We start from the raw sequence: 17,771 nt of genomic DNA, 5'->3' as shown, positions 1-17,771 counted from the left end.
TAATATTGTTTTCAGAAGTAAGCCCCACTGACTATGAGTTCTGTAGAATTAATTCCCAGGTAAGTAATCAACACTGACTTGGGAGTACAACCTATTGAAAACAAGGAGTAATGTGCACAGCTGCAGTCTTATGCACATTTATTTGGTCTGAATGAAGTGGAATTTACTTCGGAGTAAACATGTATAGGCTTGAACTGAAAATATTTCAAAGTACAAGGCAGAGCTGATCCTGATCCAGGCAAACACATTAAATCTCACATGTCCCAGTGGGTAAAAAGTGGTCATTGCTCACTTACATGTTAATTAAATGTGCACTCTCCCCCATGGAAATCAATTGGATATAAAAGAAGTTAACTTTGCCTAGATCATAGTCATTATATTAAAATCAATTGAGCTTAATTTCAAGAAACAGATTAAAGATCAGAATGTTAAAGTCCCCAGTTATTTAGGTGACTGGCATAGGGTAGTGTTTTGCCTTTAATCTAACAGTTTTTCTGGAAGGCAAAAGGCACCTGAAAGCCAAGAAACCAAATTAATCATTTTTCTTAGTAAAGGCATAATAAAAGTAAACAGATAGGGGAAATAATGGGAAAGAATTTAAAATAGCATTTTCTTTTGATTATGGGGGTTCAGTCCACATATTCCTTGTTAATTTCATTGAAAGAAGTGGGAAAATACAATTAAGGACAAATAACAATCGGGGACCAGAAAGCCTGAACATATAATGCCAATGCTGGTTTTGACCTATAAAGCCTTACATGCAGGGCTGGCCCTCATGGGAGGGAGGGAGGGAGCCCCCAATTCAGGCGGCACAGCTGGAAAAGTGTATTGTGCCACTGCCCATTAGGAGGGCTCAGTGCCAATCCCAGTGGGTGCTCCAGAGAGTCCTTCCAGCTACTCTCTTGCCATGGCATCTGCTGCCCTATGAGGTTGAGGAACCAGCTGACACAGCTCTTCAGAAAGCTGACCATACCAAAATGCCTGGCCCTGAGGGGGTCTTTCCCCAGAACAAGGCATTGTGGAAGGTGTGTCCCAGGAGTAATACAAATTCCTCTCCCCCCAAAAAACATGGGTGGAGGGAAGGGGAAGCAAATCAATGTGATAACTCCATTTCTACATGAATCATTGCACCCATCCTTCTAAAACTTTGTAGGTTTCTTACTTAGGGACACTTCTATGATGTCTTATCATTTTCAGAACAATGACCCACAAGGAACATAAGGCAATAAGCATGTTCTCTTTTGGAAATCCTCAAAATGTCAAGCTGCACTCACACATCAACACCTGCAACTATAATTCTGCAATGTGGCATGCTTGATCAACTTAAAATGGGCAATTATCCCTGCACTTTTCATCCAATTCTACCATGATTTTTTTTTAAGTTTCCTATATCAAAATATAAAGGTGTGTAGTACAAAATTCCCTGTACTTAATTTTCTGACATTTAGCAGACATGTCTACAACCATTATCCAATTTTGTCCAAGAGAAAAAGGTTATAGCCATTTTGGGATTTCCCATGATAATCAATGGAAAGCAAGGAATTACTGAACCTCAACAGGTACAGTACTGAGTTGAAGCAGATGGACTCTGAATCAGCCCAAGCTGAATCAAGGCATTTTTCAAAGCACCAAATTGTGGTCCAGGTTGAAGCTGGGGGTTGGTGCACACCTCTATTAATGCCTCCAGGCACTATAAAATGAGGGGGTACATGCAAAATCCAAAAGCTTGCCTGAAAGAGGATGTGGTAGTTTTTCAAGGACAGATGTACATGCAATGCGTAGGCATTGCTTCAACTCACACTGGGTGTCTGTCACTTCCTAACTTTTTACTCCTAAAACACATGAGATTTTGGGGCCAACAGAGGAAGTGCAATTTACACAATAAGATCCTGTAGGGGGAAAGCTGTTTGTTTACTCCAAACAAATTAATGCTGGAAACAATTCCCCAGCTTTCAATATCTTAATGCACCCAACTGAATACCCAGAAACCTATCCTGAAGATGTGCCTTTAGTTATAAAAATCTACAGTGTGGCTAGACGGCCGTTAATTTGTTCCCAATTTTCTTAATTTTATATCAGGGGGAAAGGACCTTCCTTCTGCTTTATAATCCCTTGGAAATAGGATTTGACAAAGAAATAAGAAGGAATGGACTAACATGAGAACAAACTTGGATTTCTTGTATCTCAGAATATATGGGCTTCTGATGATTATATCATGTAAAGAAACAGCTCCTCTGGGTTCTTCCTTTTCAGGCTATATTTAACCAACACTTTGGTTTCTATAATGCATTAGAAACCAAATGGAGTTTTTATTTAATCTTTTTTCCCCCTCACTGAAATGCTAACAACAAATCCCTGAGGTATAGGACACAGAGGAAATTATGGCAACTCAGTAGTATATTTAATAAAGGAAGACCTATACATTTTATTTTCTCTTGAAGACTGATGAGTTTTTGTTCCTCTGGTAACATTTTATTTTTTAAACAAGCACACCAACCTTATCATTTTTACCTTGGCAGTTTATTTTGCCACCTTTCCCTTTTCTTTCTTTCTTTTAAGCACTTGGTTATCCAAGTTTGAATCAGTTATAATGCGGGCTTTGTGCAAGCTTCATTTTATAACCTCACTGTATTTGACAGCCAAAGTACCCGGCCACCATTACTGCTGTCCTGATTTTTAATCAAAATTGTCATCTTTATTTGACAAACGACCTATATTTCTGCTTATCTTAATAATATTTCTTTAAAATATCGCTTGTGCAACATCCCAGAGACCCTGTTGCTTCCCAATACACTGGCAGTTCCAAGTTTCAGCTGAAAGAAAAGGACGCCATGTCCGTGAATGGAAAGAATTGTTTGATTAATGGGTGCGTTTTCAATTCTGCTTTATTTTTTTGTCATTGAAAAGGATTTGTTGATAAGGTTGCTTGCTTGTGGTTTTAGCATAAACCTCCCCTTGCATGGCATTTCAAAGGGTAGAGGGTTGTGATAATTTGAATTGCTGGTCCGACTCTCACCTTATTTCTCTAAAATGAAGTTACCATCAATTAAATGCATTTGTTTAGATCTAGATTTCGAGCACAATCCTAAGGGATTGCTGCCAGTTAGACAGAAGCCAATCAGTACTTGCGGCTGCCAGGACAGTGTTGTGCTGGCATGAATCTTTGCAATTATGGCAAATAAGGAGGAAAGTGGCTTTGAAATGTTGTAACTGTCGTGTGGAGCACAATTTTTGGCAATCTTCACCTGGGTCTGTAATAGTTGACCAGACTCCAACTACTGCATAGATTTTTCCCCCATAGGTGAATTATCCCTTCGTCCAACAATGTCAGACATTGCTTGGAAGCAAAACCACTGAAAAGCAGCCAACATAAGGATTAAATCAGAAGTTAGCAAGAATTAGGGCTCCTTTAAATGAGCTATTCATTGCACGCTTGTGACTGGCCACTGATGGAGGTTTTCCAGTCCATTACATGACATTGTCAATGACCAGGATGTCTCCTGCGGTATCCTCCGGAAAACCCACTATAAAAAGAACCACATTTAATGTGGTAATATCCAGGAAAAAGAGGGATCTTCCACCGCTACATGGCATTGTCTCAATAGAAGTGAAAAGAGGGAAAGTATTCAATACAAAGCACATGGTCACCCCTCTCCACCCATGTAATGCAGCCCATAACAATTGTGCAAAAGAACCAGGAAGCACAAAGCCTCTGGATTAGCAATGTTATTTCCCCTTAATGTAGAGACAGACTGCAGTAGATCATGTTGGGTGGATCTTGATTTCAGCCCACCTAACACTTTAGTTGTCAGGTCCTGTACTTAGTTTAACTTTTTCTTCAATTGCCACTTTTTTTCAGCATCCCTTCTGCAAGCTGCAGAACCAGCTATTTGGAAATGTTGGCCCAGTGAAACAGACCGCCAAAGTTGCTAATCAATAATATTTTGATGTTATCAGGAACTACTGCCATGTAAGGTATTTTCATAAATCACTATTTTAAAAACAATTCCTTTCTGAAGCATAAAGTAAATCAATCATCACTTCCTAGAGGAAAAGCAAGAAATCTTTACAGAGGTAGCTTTATTTGCAAACATTCAAATTGAGTAATATAATCCCCGCCCAGCCCTGCCACCAGAAAGGGCACGGTTAGATTGAGAACTATAAAACACTGGTCAACAGATTTCTTCTACCCTATACTGACTGTTCACTTCAGGGTGGAAAATACTGAGAACAGTTTAAAAGATAATATCAGTGAAATAGAATGCTGGAATAGGATAGCAATGGCAGATGTGAAATAAATGTCAAGAAAAAGGATGGGAGGTAAATGTTAAGGCACAGCTAAAAGACACTGATCTTTGGCAATGTGGTATTATAGTACCAACATTTAAATGACTGATACTTTGGAGATGTTATCAGCTTGTTTGATGGATGCTGGTGTAGCCGAATGGCAATTCCTTACACGTTGCATTACTGAATCATATATTCACAATAACTGGAAAACCTACCTTTTTTATCCTTCAGCTAATTGTGATACAGCTTTTCTATAAAGCAAGGGTGTGCCTTTTGAATATCACATATGATGATGAACTTTTAATATGTCTTTTATATTTGTATGAATGTTGGACTGAAACACATTGAAAAATACAAATTGAAGTTTGACATCTATTGCCAAGAAGAAGGGCTTGTCTCATTATTTGTTAGGTAGGCATATTTTGGGTGTGTTTCTGTAAATAAGAGATTTCTTATATGAAGGTGTGAATGTTGTTTAATATGTCACAGGCTCATAGACACGCTATAGATGCTGGTGGTAGTCATGAGAGAACGGGGTAAGCAATTTGATAAACTGCCCTGGAATTGAGCCAAAATAATCTTTTAACACTGCAACCCTATACGCATTTTCCTTGGAGTAAGCCTCATTTAATACAGTGGGGCTTACTTCTGAATAGACATGTGTAAGATAGTTTCCTTTTCACTTCCTTATTGTTGAAAAGTCAGTGTGCTCCCGATTGCTCCTTGAAATCCTGGACATTAGAAAGAAATGTGCAAATGCCCTCAATGCCTAATTTTGGAAGCTTCAGGAAAATACTCAGTCACTGAGCTAGTGCAGAGAGCACAGCTCAGGAAAGATCCCAAGCCTTGGGAGCAAAGGAGCTCTGCAATCCCAAAGCTTATCTGACCAAGCAGGGCAAAGCTCCCCAGTCAACAGAACTAAAGCTTATGCAGAGTCCCTTGATATACTTTCTGCAAGCCCTCCCCCAACCCATGTGATTGAAAACTGCCATACCCTAACCCTGTCCTTGTTCCTACCTACAGTCATGGTGGTGGTGATGGTGATGGTGGCAGGGAGGGAGAATTTACAGAGAATCTGCCCATCTTTAAGTTTGATTAGAGAGTTTCTTCCAGCTTGGTCAGACAAGGTCAGGGATTGCATGGCTCACTTCCTTATAATACTTATACGCATCACTGTTTAAACTTTGGAACAAAGTAACACCGGAAATAGAATCAATTCTGAGAACTCTTTGGCATCTGTATCAATAATACAAAAAGATAAAGGGCAATATTCAATGCTGTTGCTCTGCTTATGCCACTGATGTAGTGTAATGTAAGCGACCACTAGCACAATCCCAATAGCATATGCTGGAGTGATTGCTTTCCCTGGAAAGCCCATTGTTCCAGCAATTCAATAGGGGTCACTTACACTCGTGCTAGATCAATAGCGTAAGTAGAGCAGCAGTGTCGGATACTGCCCAAATTAATAATTACATATGACAGAAAAAGAGGTCAAACTACAATATTCAGATGAGTTCAATGGGTTCTACGCAAATTGAGTCCCATTAATTCCAATGGGTTTAACACTAAGTACAACCAACATTGGATTCAACCCATTGAACCCATCTGCCTTGAATCAGAAAAGGCTTTAATTTACAGGAAAGCTGTTCCGTAGTACAAGTTACCCATGACAGTTGCTCTTAATGATTTCCTTTTGACCACCAAAACTATTAGATAATGCTCCGAATGGTGACCTATATGAAGTGGCAATTACATGCCGATTCTGTTGCAAAAACATAATTCTTCATTCCAAACCTTTTGAAGTATTTCCTGGAATATTCCTTTCCTCTCATATTTTAAACCATCTTTATTTAGTCTTTATTTCCATTGTAGGACAATATTTCAGGGCCATCTGATACCACTTAAGCTTGTCGTCCTTGAAAAGATGTTCAAAATTCACGCAGAGAGGGTAAAGCAAGGGTCAATAATTTCAGAGTCCCCAGGTACATCTGTCATAAATCAAAGCACTGGTAGTGTCAAAGGCTAATAAACATTGCTCATTCACACAGACAGAAACTGTTCGGAATGCTACTATTACATATGAATTGCTGACAAGGAACAGTTGAAAGTATATTGACTTACACCTAAGCGGTGGGTCCTCACCTATTTGTGTAGTCTCCTTTAGGCTCCTCTAAGCATTTTCAGGCAGTGTTGTAATGGAGACAGGGTTCACAGGGATGCAATGCAGTGGGGTGTTTTTTATATTATTAACAGGGACACTGACATCATCCGCCACCAGCCATGTAAAATTCCTTGTTCCCTCTAAGCTTAGCTGCAGTCCTCACCATGGCTGGAGGGAAATGGATTTTCACATGAACAATCTAGTGTTCCTAGTTGTAATGCAAAGTATTATGGCGTGGCTTCGTCTTCAGTGGGCAATTAAGAGGCATTCATTTTACAAAAGACTTGCTCCAAAGTAGAGATGAAAACTGCTAGGCCTGGTTTGTTGATATGGATCAAAGCAGCTCTCCTTGGGCGAGTGGCTATGAAGACTGTCATGATGAGCACCTCCACTTTGAAATTTATCACTACATCATGCTTTGCCAGAGCTGGTGCAGTGCTAATGCTTTAGCAAATCTCCTCTGACACTTAACACCTCACTATCTGCCCTTTCCCTTTTCACGCCCTCCTTTTAAAATTGAGAATTATATTTTATGTCAATATCAACAACATCCCAAACCCTGCCCTTCCTCCATAAGAAGAAACCAGCTGCTCCCTTCCTTAGATTGACAGGTTTTTAGCCAACATTGTAGAGATGAGTGAAAAAACTGGCACAAGCTTTACATGTGTCTGTCCTTCCTCTTCACTGGAAAGGATACTAGTATGGGTTAAATCAGAGGTGTAGAATCTATGGCCCTCCAGATGTTGCTGGATTACAACTCCCATCATCCCTATTAGTCATGTTGGATGGGTCTGATGATAGTTGGAGTTCAACCACATCTGGAGTTCAACCACATCAGGTTCCCCACCCCTGAGTTAAAGAAAGGTGTGATGAAATTCTTTCAAATGGAAACTTGATAAAGAGAGGCAAATTTACAGAAATAAAATGTTCAGAATGCCAACATTTCTTCTCACCACCAATGGTCCAGAGGTTGCAAAAGGTTGCAGAGGTAGGCATCCATTCATTCATTCATTTATTTATTTATTACATTTTTATACCGCCCAATAGCGAAGCTCTCTGGGCGGTTCACAAAAATTAAAACCATAATAAACAACCAACAGGTTAAAAACAGAAATACAAAATACAGTATAAAAAGCACAACCAGGATAAAACCATGCAGCAACATTGATATAAGATTAAAATACAGAGTTAGAACAGTAAAATTTAAATTTAAGTTTAAATCCCACCAGAATTTGTTATCCTTTGCCAGTGACCTCCCTGGTCAAAATCCAGCAGGGAAAGTGTTGGATACAGGCCAAAATGTCTTCCATTGAAATGAATGAAATTGCTTAATTTGCTCTGATTGTTCCCTTTATTTTAAAGGCCTTTCTGAGTACTGCTGCACTTCTATGGTGCAGTATGCCTCTAAAAGTTGTGCATAAAGTGCACATTACCTGTAATAAGTCGCATGCAGCTTCATATTCAAGAATAAGCATGGGGGGACCTGATCCAGATTGGGAACCTAGCAGGGGGAAGGGAGGATTTAACCTTCCCACCCCCCACCCTGAGTCCTAATCCAGATTGTAATTTTAATAGGAAAAAGCCTCCATTCACTTCTTATTTAGAAAAAAGGATCGATGTAACTGCATGCATGTATTTAAAGAAATGTTTCGTTTGACCCATAGATATGTCACAAAATGGTGTTGCACAGTGTGGACTGTCAGCTACTTTGCCTCCCTACTTTGCCTTAATGGCTACTAATCCTGATGGCTATGTGCTACCTCCACTATCAAAGGCAGTATACACCAATTGCTGAGGAACATGGGTGGAAGGGTGCTGTTGCACTGTGTCCTGCTTGTGTTTCCTGTGGGCAGCTCATTGGCCACTGTGTGAACAGAATGCTGGACTAGATGGATCCTCGGTCTGATCCAGCATGTCTCTCGTGTTCTTATCATTCACTACACATGATTTCACAGGCACTAACCAATCGGTGACCATTGTATTTGCATGCTTACAGTCAAAATGGCACCAGTTACTACATGAGATGACCTAGCTGAATGGAATTTTTTTCCTGTGATAAAATATTGTATATTGTTTGCTGGGGGGAAATTGATTTTCCCACTACAGATTTGCTTCTCCTAGGGAAAAGGCTATTTTCATAAGTGACTTTAAAAATAGTATTTGAATATCCAGCATTTGTATGAAAGAACCACATTCACCAGAAAGTTCATTCTGTTTTAAAATGGTTCTCATCCATTTTGTAACTCTTAAAAAAATATTCAGAAAAAACACATCCCAGACTAAGAGAGATTATAAGATTTGCTTAGAAATCTGTACCCATGATTGAAATGTGATTAGAATATTAAGCTAGGATGAATTTTCAAACAGCCTTTGTTTATATGACAAAATGGTATTTTTCTGAGAGTTAAAATGTTTGATGCATCGACTGCAAAACTTGATTCATAAAGCCGTCTGCCATTTTTGTTCTCTTCCAGACAGACCATCATTTCAGCATCCTTGTAAAAAATTGTCTTCCCTTCCCTGAGGAAATGGGAAGCAGAACGGCAATTCTATTTCTGTTGCTGTTCTGTACATTTGTTAGGCTAATCTGCCACCATTCCAGTGGTGATTGCAATGACTGCAAACTCCTTTTTTTAACAAACAAAAGAATTGGTTGAAGCTGTACACTTGGCAACTGAAAACTGCTAGCATTAAATCAAGTTGCTTTTGACAAAACAGAATGCCAGTATGCTTTATCAAGCAAATCCCCAAGCCCACAAATACCTACATGCCAACATAAGCCTAATATGCCAATTATCCCACAGCAAATGTTAAGAATACACTATATTAAGTTGAAGATTTGAGGGGTTTTTTTGGGGGGGGGCTTTAAAGCAGTGACAAAGTTCAGTCCCTGGCATCTCCAGCTAGAAGGATCAACTAGCAATCCCTTGGCTTTCCAAGGCCTTGGGGTGGGGGAGTCTTTCCTAGCACTGCTCCCATTATCCCTTTCATTGAATATGCTTGAGATTAGACTGGGAATGTAGGCATGCATGAATGGGGCTGCAGGAAGGAGGAAGGCTGAGGGGCAGAGAGAAGTCTCCTGACTGAGGGCCATTGGCATGTGGGGCAACTAAGGGGCTTATCATGCGAAGCTGAAATCCCACATCCTTACAGGGATTTCAGCTTCTGGATTCTTCCTGGGATTAAGGTCGGACACATGCTTTGAATATAGGACTCCCTTTCTCAATTCAATTCTATAGGTCTTTTTTAACAGCCCCTAGATGGCACTGTGGTTATAGCGCAATGCTGTCATTACACACAGCTGACATATCGGATTAAAGTCCCTTATAGGGTTATCTCCAATCTTTTTGAAAGTGGGATAAAAGTCAGAAAAGGCCCAGGAAATGCCCTGGAAGTTGGCAACATAATGTAAAGGACCCACAAACATCTGTGAGTGACCAATCACAAGTGTGCAATAAAAGCCTTATGTAGTAATGCTCTGAGAGTCTTCCTCAACGTTGCACACTTCTAAGGAGCTCTTAAGATAACTGAATGCCTCCAGTCTTTATAAGAGAAGGGAGTAGACCAGCAAGCCTCGTAAGACCAGGCATTTTCTTATTTCATTAATATTTAGGACCAAGACTTGTGCAGAAGACTATATATGGCTGTATCCTACATGAACTGGCATGTCTAACTCCCTTTGTACCGGGACAGAGGATGATCCCCCAGAAGGGAGGCACCTGTAATCAGCAGCATAGTGAGCGGGATAAAGTCTTCCCAGCAGATTTTGGGCAACTGCTGGATATGCAATCTGCTCTCAGTCTATCCCCAATGGACATGCTCCCTCTCGCTCCCCCACACACACACCACCACCACCACACATGAAATACATATAATCAGAACTTTGTTCTTTTTAATATGGTGTTTTTATTCTATTTGTTGTTCACCGCTCCAAAATCTTTTGGATGGGGAGGGGTATATAAATATTGCTAAATAAATAAATAAATAAATAAATGTTAAATCATAGTGGGGGCCTAGTTATACTCCAAGTATGGTGTCTGGCTCTTTCTTGCAACCTGCAAGGTACTTCTCTCCCTGAGTACTCTACCCTCCCCCATGTCAGTAACTAGACAGCTATGTATTCTACTCTATTAAGTAAATATACTCACCTCATCCTGTTGGAGAGCTGAATGTTCCTCAGTGAAGTGTCTTCATATTCTTTAGAGAGCTTAGCTGCACCCCAGACATAAGTGTGTGTAACTGAATCTCCGTCAAGCATTTTTTTTTTTTTTTGGCTACTGATGACAGTCTTGGAACCTTCCCATGTGCTTTTAATAGGCCACACCTTCAAAGTATGATATTGCATGGATCCAGCTGTCTGCATAATTTTTCTTTTCATGGCTGGAAGCCATTTAAACTATTAGCCTTGTACAAAGAATCTCTTGGCAGTATTTTATTTCCCTATGTAAATAGACACTCATCTGCTCAGTCCTGCTTTACCAACCATGAGGTTTCTCAGTTATATGGATTCTAAAAATGTGGCATATATATTTGTGACATGTGCTACATTTGCAAAAGTTTAAATATTATAAGTTTCTGTGTGAATTGGAAATTTGATGTGTGTGTTTTTAATCTCATAGCTCAAATTTATCATATCAAAAGTGAGGTCAAAGTCTTACTTCAAATGGGAGCTCCGTTAATTCTAGATTTCCAGACAGATCGAGTTTTTCCAGATTCTCACAGTCTCCCAGTTCTGGAGGGATAGTCTTCAAACAATTAAAACTCACATTGAGCTCTTTCAGGTTTTTTAAACAACCTATCAAAATAAAGTGAGCTAAAATCAGCTGAGCAGTAATTCAGTTGACTACAAAAACAAAAAGATGCACATCTTAATAGAGAAGAAAGAAGAGGTCTCATATGATTTCATGAATAATAATAATAATATTAATAATAATAATAATAATAATAATAATAATAATAATGAGGAGGAGGAGGAGGAGGAGGAGAAGTAGGAGATGAAGGATTGTCATCTAATTAATGACATTTTACTTTTCCAACCACAGTATCCAGGATTTATAGGTCCTCCCTTGAGGTCCTGTCACAGGTGAATCTGGGGAGGTTTTTGATCCACTGGACCCAAATCCCTCTCATTCCTAGACACTCACCTACTGTAGATCAAAGAGAAAATTAAATAAGCTCTAGAGCTGAGGGCTGTCTATACGGTTTAAAAAACCCATGGTGTCTGCACAGTGGCACTGTGTCAGGCCAGATCTACACTACTGCTTTAAAGCGCTTTATAACAGTTTTATAGCACTTTAAAGCAGTTAAAGCGCTTTATAACAGTTATAAAGCGCTTTAAAGCAGTAGTGTAGATCCGGCCTCAGTTATACAATGCAGCAGCCATCTCACAGCCACTATGGTGCTTTCCCATGAAGCTGTTTGCTGGAAAAGTTGGGTCCTTCCACCATCTGTCCTCACTCTGGCATCGCACTGGGGGTATTCCCGGGCAGAAGCCGGGGGTATTCCCGATTGGTCACCAGAAGCCAGGTGAGGGGCAGGGGGTGGGCCCGGCAAATCGAACGACTGCTGGAAAGTCCGCGCTCCCTACTCCAGTGGGGATTACTTGCCACCACCTTGCAGCAGCAATACTGCAGGGTTTGGCGGTAGAGCGGTGCCAATGTGGCATCATGAAGGCAGGTTCTTGGTGACATTATTTTCCCTCCCATTGGAACCATCCCTCCCTGACCTCCATAGGATTAGTCTGTCCATGCATAAATTTGGATATGAGAAAAGTAGTTCTAAATAGAAAAGACATTCATTTTAAAATTAAGCACAAAGAGTCACAGCAGACATCCTAAGAGGCATCTTCCATCCTTCCATACAAAAGCAGGAAACATCTCTTAAATTTGTGCTTGCCATTTGCAGTTTTTATAGTACTTGTATTAAAAAATAATAGTACACCATTTTCAACAGTTTTTAAACTGCTGACCAGTTAATGGGGCTCCTTTTTAAGCTGAGCAAAACTGTTTTCAAAAATAAGATCAATAACTTCACATTGAAGATAGCATCTCAGCATACCTGGTTCTTGGAGAGAATATGAAAACCTAAGAATTTGGGCTCTCCAAAGTCTTTCATTGAGCAAGAACTGAATTTGGAAGTAGGTTTGAGTTCCTTGATGCACCTGGCCAAAATGTTTGTTCTAAGTTATTGATTTGTCCTTTTCCTAATGCTTCTGCCAGTTCCTACATTTATCTAATATTAGTTGATCCATTCATTTCTTCCTGGGAAAAAGGCTATTTCGTCAAAGATCTATGCTTCAGGCTTTTCCCCAGCACTGTTACTTACATTTGATAGTACACATGCAAAATATATAATTAAGCAAAGGATTCAGGATACTGATGAATAGAATATGTTAGTTCATTCTTGTAGTGTCTGCTCCCCTTTGGCTCATAGCTTTATTCTGAACTTGAGTATCTGTGCCTAATTCTAGAAGATACCCTCCTTTTCTTTTCTTTTTTAGCTAGGTGTAATGCTTTGAAATCTATAGTAAAAGAAGGTTGCTTTCAAATATTTCCAATCATGCAAAGACCTGTCCTTGTAATTTGGATTATTTTTGTCTTGATGGGGGTTAATGCCAACATTTTATCATTCTCATCTTTTAACTCTGCTGCTTTAAATCTGCATTTTAAATCTATATTTTAAATCTCTGCATTGCTACTCAGTTTTATTCTGGTTGTACTTTTATATTGTGATTTTAGATTGTGGTTTAAGTTTCCATATTTTATGCTTTACGATGTACTTTATGGTTTATTTTTGTGAACCGCCGAGGGAGTTTCAGCTGTTGGGTGGTATTGAAATTAAATGAAATAAAGTTACTCTGTTGGTAGCTAAATTCTGAAACATTGATATTAATACTAGGCTTCAATGCTGGATAATTAGAATTGTTCTTAATACTGCATACAATATAATTTCCTTTTACTTGTTATTTGTTTTCCATGCATCATGGTTGATTGATTAATAAATCCTGATTGATTAGTTGAAAACCATATGTTAGTTGCTGACATTTGATGCATATGTCATTCTTTCTCCTCTGCCTATATTCTCAACAGTATACATAGGTGGACACTCCCATTCACAAAAGCAACTTTCACTGCTTATCTTATCCCACATCTGAAGTTTGTCATTCTATTACTCAATAAATAAGGAAAATGTAAAACCCTGGTGTGATGAGGCACATATCTATCCTGTGGGAGCTGTGGGAAATTTTAAAGCAAGTCAGTACACAACTGGGCTTACCATTATTGCTATGAAGATGCTATTTACCCTACTGAAGGAGACTCGTTTGAGGAGACTCATTTGATTTAACTTGGATATATGACGGGGGAACCACAGTGAATTGCATGCCTGGGTTATAACGAAGAACTATGTTTGCAAAACAGAAAAGACATGATCCCCAATGACAACTCAACAAAAAAAACCACAAGGTGTATGGGATCTCACCGAACTGTACTTGATGAATATATCATATAACAGAAGTAAACACATATATAAACCAAAAAAAAGCACAATTAACAAGGCACACAAAATTACAGAGGAAGTAAATATTTCCAATGCATATGCATTGTATCACACATAACGCACACTGAAAATTTATAATATTCAGGAAGTGCAAAAAAAATCTTACAGTATCAGTTTCCATACTGTGGAATATATTAAAAAGACTAGCCTATATAGCTCCTGAAGAAGACTATTCCTAGTCGAAACGATAATATTCAGTTGGACAGATTTGCTTGTTATGATATTGATATGATTGCTATGATGTATATGCAATAGAATGGATTGATTTATGTGATATAACATATATGCCTTGGAAATACTTAATTAGTCTGTAATTTCACGTGCATTATCAATTGTGCCTTATTTTTTTTATACACATGGTTATAAGCTTCCATAAATGTACTTCTTTTATATAATATGTGGATCAAGAACTACATATGCCTTGACCCACTTCTACAATGGGCCAAAGTGGATCTGAACAAGTTTAAGAAAGAAAACTCCTCTATAGCAGTGGTTGGGAGCCTGTGACACTCCAGGTATTGTTGGACTACACCTCCTTCCGGGACATTGCAGACCGCATGCAGACAGAGAGTGACAATCCTGGAAGTAGGTAAGTCCGGGATCGCCCCCTCTCTGGCCCTCTACACCCATAGGTGTAGACATGCCCTAAGACTCATGGGGTAAACATCTGGGGCTTCTGGAGTTCTCTTGCCTCTTCACACATTCCAATCACACTATGGGCATGTCTAGACCAGGGCTTTTTTCTGGGGTAATCCCTGGATCATCCCTGTGCATCCAAATGACACACAGGGATCCCAGGGGCAGGCAGAGATGACCCGTCTATTATCCCAATTTTCCCCATGGTCCCGGGATCATCCCGAGGACTGCAGCTGGTGTGCCGCGCAGTCCAGGGCCTGAAATAGCCACGTGAGGTAGATCCATGCCCATGGGAGGGGCAGCAATTTCACCATCCCTGGGATGTGAGCGTTGGCACGCGTTGTTGTTGTTTTGCTGCCCACGTGCAGCTCCCCCTTCTGTAAAAACATTAAAAGAAAAATTTAAGGCACCTGCGATGTCCCTCCTTTCTTCCAGGACATTGTGCAGTTGCCTAGATGCTGGGGAAGGATCATGGAAGCAGGTAAGTTCACAATCTTTCCCCCTTCCTCCCTCTACACCCTTAGCTGTAGACATGCCCTGTGATTGGGAGAGGAAAGACCTTTACCAGCAGCTAGGAACAAGTATGTATGCTTGGACATGCTCTGTTTGTGAGTATGCAAAGTGAAGACTGACTCGTGAGGATGTGCTGTTTATAAGGGCAGAGCACTTGCACTGCATGCTGTAAACTTCTTAAGACGTGGTTCTTGATTTAAGATAATTTACTCCCATTAAAGTCAATGGGACAAAATTAGTTTAAATTGAAGCATTCTGACCTAAATGGTTTGTGGCTCTGAATATCTCTGTGTATTAAAAAAGGGGGGAGGCATAAATTAAAGAATTAAACAACTAACATCTTTTTGTGCCTTTAGAGTAAATGCAGTTAAAGTACTAATGAAATCCAGTTTCCCTGCTAATTTCATGCCTGAGAATATTTTACTTTTAATTAGTAGCTACAATGCCATCCCAGTCACTCCTGAGTCATGATTTATTCTCACTTTTATTTCCTTTAAAAAAAATCATTATTAAACACATTAAAGCCAGTAATTAAACTACAGCCTTTAATTTTTAATAGGCAGTGGCTGTTATCATTATGGAAATGCAACTTCAATATATAGAAAAGCCCCATTAGAGTTGCTAAGTGGCTGTTAGAAAACTATAAGTAGAAATAGTTACAAAGCCAGTTTTGTAACCTCAAGCCTTTTTGAAAGGTAAAGATTTTTGTCATATATGCTAATAATTGACTGTTGCTTGTCTATTATCCATGAGCACTTCCTTACCCCACTCCCAGTCATTTACTGACCTGATATGGAAGGTACTACAAACTAGTTAATGTAAAGGTATCAGTGACAACAATAATAATAGAATAATAGTGCTTCTTCTGTAAAGAAAGAAATGGTCAGCTTGGCTAGGAAAAAAGTTAGACATGCCTGGACACGGAAGGAGCCTTGAAGGCAGGCAGAAAGACTGAACACTGGGAAACTTAGTACTCACAAGGTACAAAAGATTTGATTTGATTTATTACATTTATATACCGCCCCATAGCCGAAGCTCTCTGGGCGGTTTACAAAAGTTTAAAACAGTGAACATTAAAAAGTATACAAAATTTAAAACCATCAAAAACATAAATGGTATAAAACTGGATGGCTGTGGAATGAACATGTAATAGGCTGCTAAGTAATCACTGGGGTAAAGAGGAATGAAGGTGTAGAGGCCTAAGAGCAAAAGAGGAACAGGGAGGACCTGGGGTTTACTTAAAGTTAAGAGGTTTGAAAGGCTGGGCCAAGTGAAAGAAACAGAGGGCTCAGGGACAGAAGTGTCTATGTTACTGGCACCAATGGATGGTCGAACAAGGGACAATTGATGACTCTGGAGACAAGAACCTCTTAGACATTTTCCTCACGTTGACATTCCATGTGGATTGATGACAATTGATGACTCTGGAGACAAGAACCTCTTAGACATTTTCCTCACATTTACATTCCATGTGGATGAGGGAGCAGAGCCATGCCTTGCGGCCCCAGTCCCCAAGGTCACATGCCTCATCAGCCAGAGCCTCCCAATATGTGCACATTGAGCATGGCATCTGCAGAGAGGAATCTTCAGGCCTACAACGGGCTTCCATGCGATTTGAAACCCCAGTTGTGCTGCCTGTGTTCATCCAGCTGTACACAACCCTTTGGAAATGTTGCACTCAATGTGTGGACGTGAGGGGTGGAACCGGCTGAGCACATTATTATTATTTATTTTATTATTATTATTTATTTATATAGCACCATCAATGTACATGGTATTGTACAGAGTAAAACAATAAAATAGCAAAACCCTGCCGCATAGGCTTACTTCAGGAGCCGGGCAAACTAACATGGTTCCACTCCTTCTGAGGTAGTGAACATTAACAGGTGAAGAAAAGCAATTGCAGAAGCCTCAGGAGGCAGAAGGAGTGTGGAGAGGGGCGGGGTTGGTCAGAGCTTTACATAATGATTTGAACCATCTAGACAAATTTTGTCTGTAGGTCCCCAACATATTCATATACATTGCTTGCTATACTCTCTCACACACACAGGGAAGGCTCTAACGCATGTTCTTGATCCTATATCAGAAAGTGAAGCCAAGCTATCTCTTGACCTTGGAAGGTCACCATATCTAATGATTACAAAGGGTATGGATCAACTTAATTCTCCTGGGCTACTACCATGCTGGACACTTCCTGTGGAATAGCCCCTTTTTATAGGGAATCTTCATGATGATCTGAGCAAAAATCCACCTTCCAAGTTTTCCCTTTTGTCTTCCTTGCTTGTTTGTTTTCAGAGCTCAGAAAATCTGACTTCTTTTAATACAATGGTACACCTGTTCAAATACCCAGTGTAGATGACCCTTTGTGCAGCTGTTCAGTAGCATTTTTTGGCTGGTTATCCTCTACCCACTTCTTTCTCTGTGCCAGTGTGTCTCTCCTTTTTAGGGAACCATTCTATCACTTTAACTCTTCCCTTTTCCGCGTGGATCTGTTTGACCCTTTCACTTCAGACTATGGTCCCAACAAAGCTTACGCTGGTGCACACACAGAGACACCCCAATTTTGGAGGTTGGGAAAATACTACTGGCTGTCCACACTCTTCTCCTCTACCTG

General features: G+C 39.8%; 1 protein-coding gene across 1 annotated transcript in view; it reads right to left on the bottom strand.

The window, feature by feature from the left end:
• Positions 1-17,771, bottom strand: part of LRRC2 (leucine rich repeat containing 2) — a 66,618-nt gene that overhangs the window by 17,256 nt on the left and 31,591 nt on the right. The window contains exon 5 of the mRNA XM_063129434.1: positions 11,110-11,246. Within this exon, the coding sequence (XP_062985504.1) occupies positions 11,110-11,246 (137 nt within the window). The remainder of the gene's footprint in view (positions 1-11,109; positions 11,247-17,771) is intronic.

Source organism: Elgaria multicarinata, chromosome 6 (genome assembly GCF_023053635.1).
Source record: "Elgaria multicarinata webbii isolate HBS135686 ecotype San Diego chromosome 6, rElgMul1.1.pri, whole genome shotgun sequence".
Taxonomy (NCBI): domain Eukaryota; kingdom Metazoa; phylum Chordata; class Lepidosauria; order Squamata; family Anguidae; genus Elgaria; species Elgaria multicarinata.
Note: the sequence above shows the minus strand (reverse complement) of the source record. Positions and strands in the feature narration are given on the sequence as shown.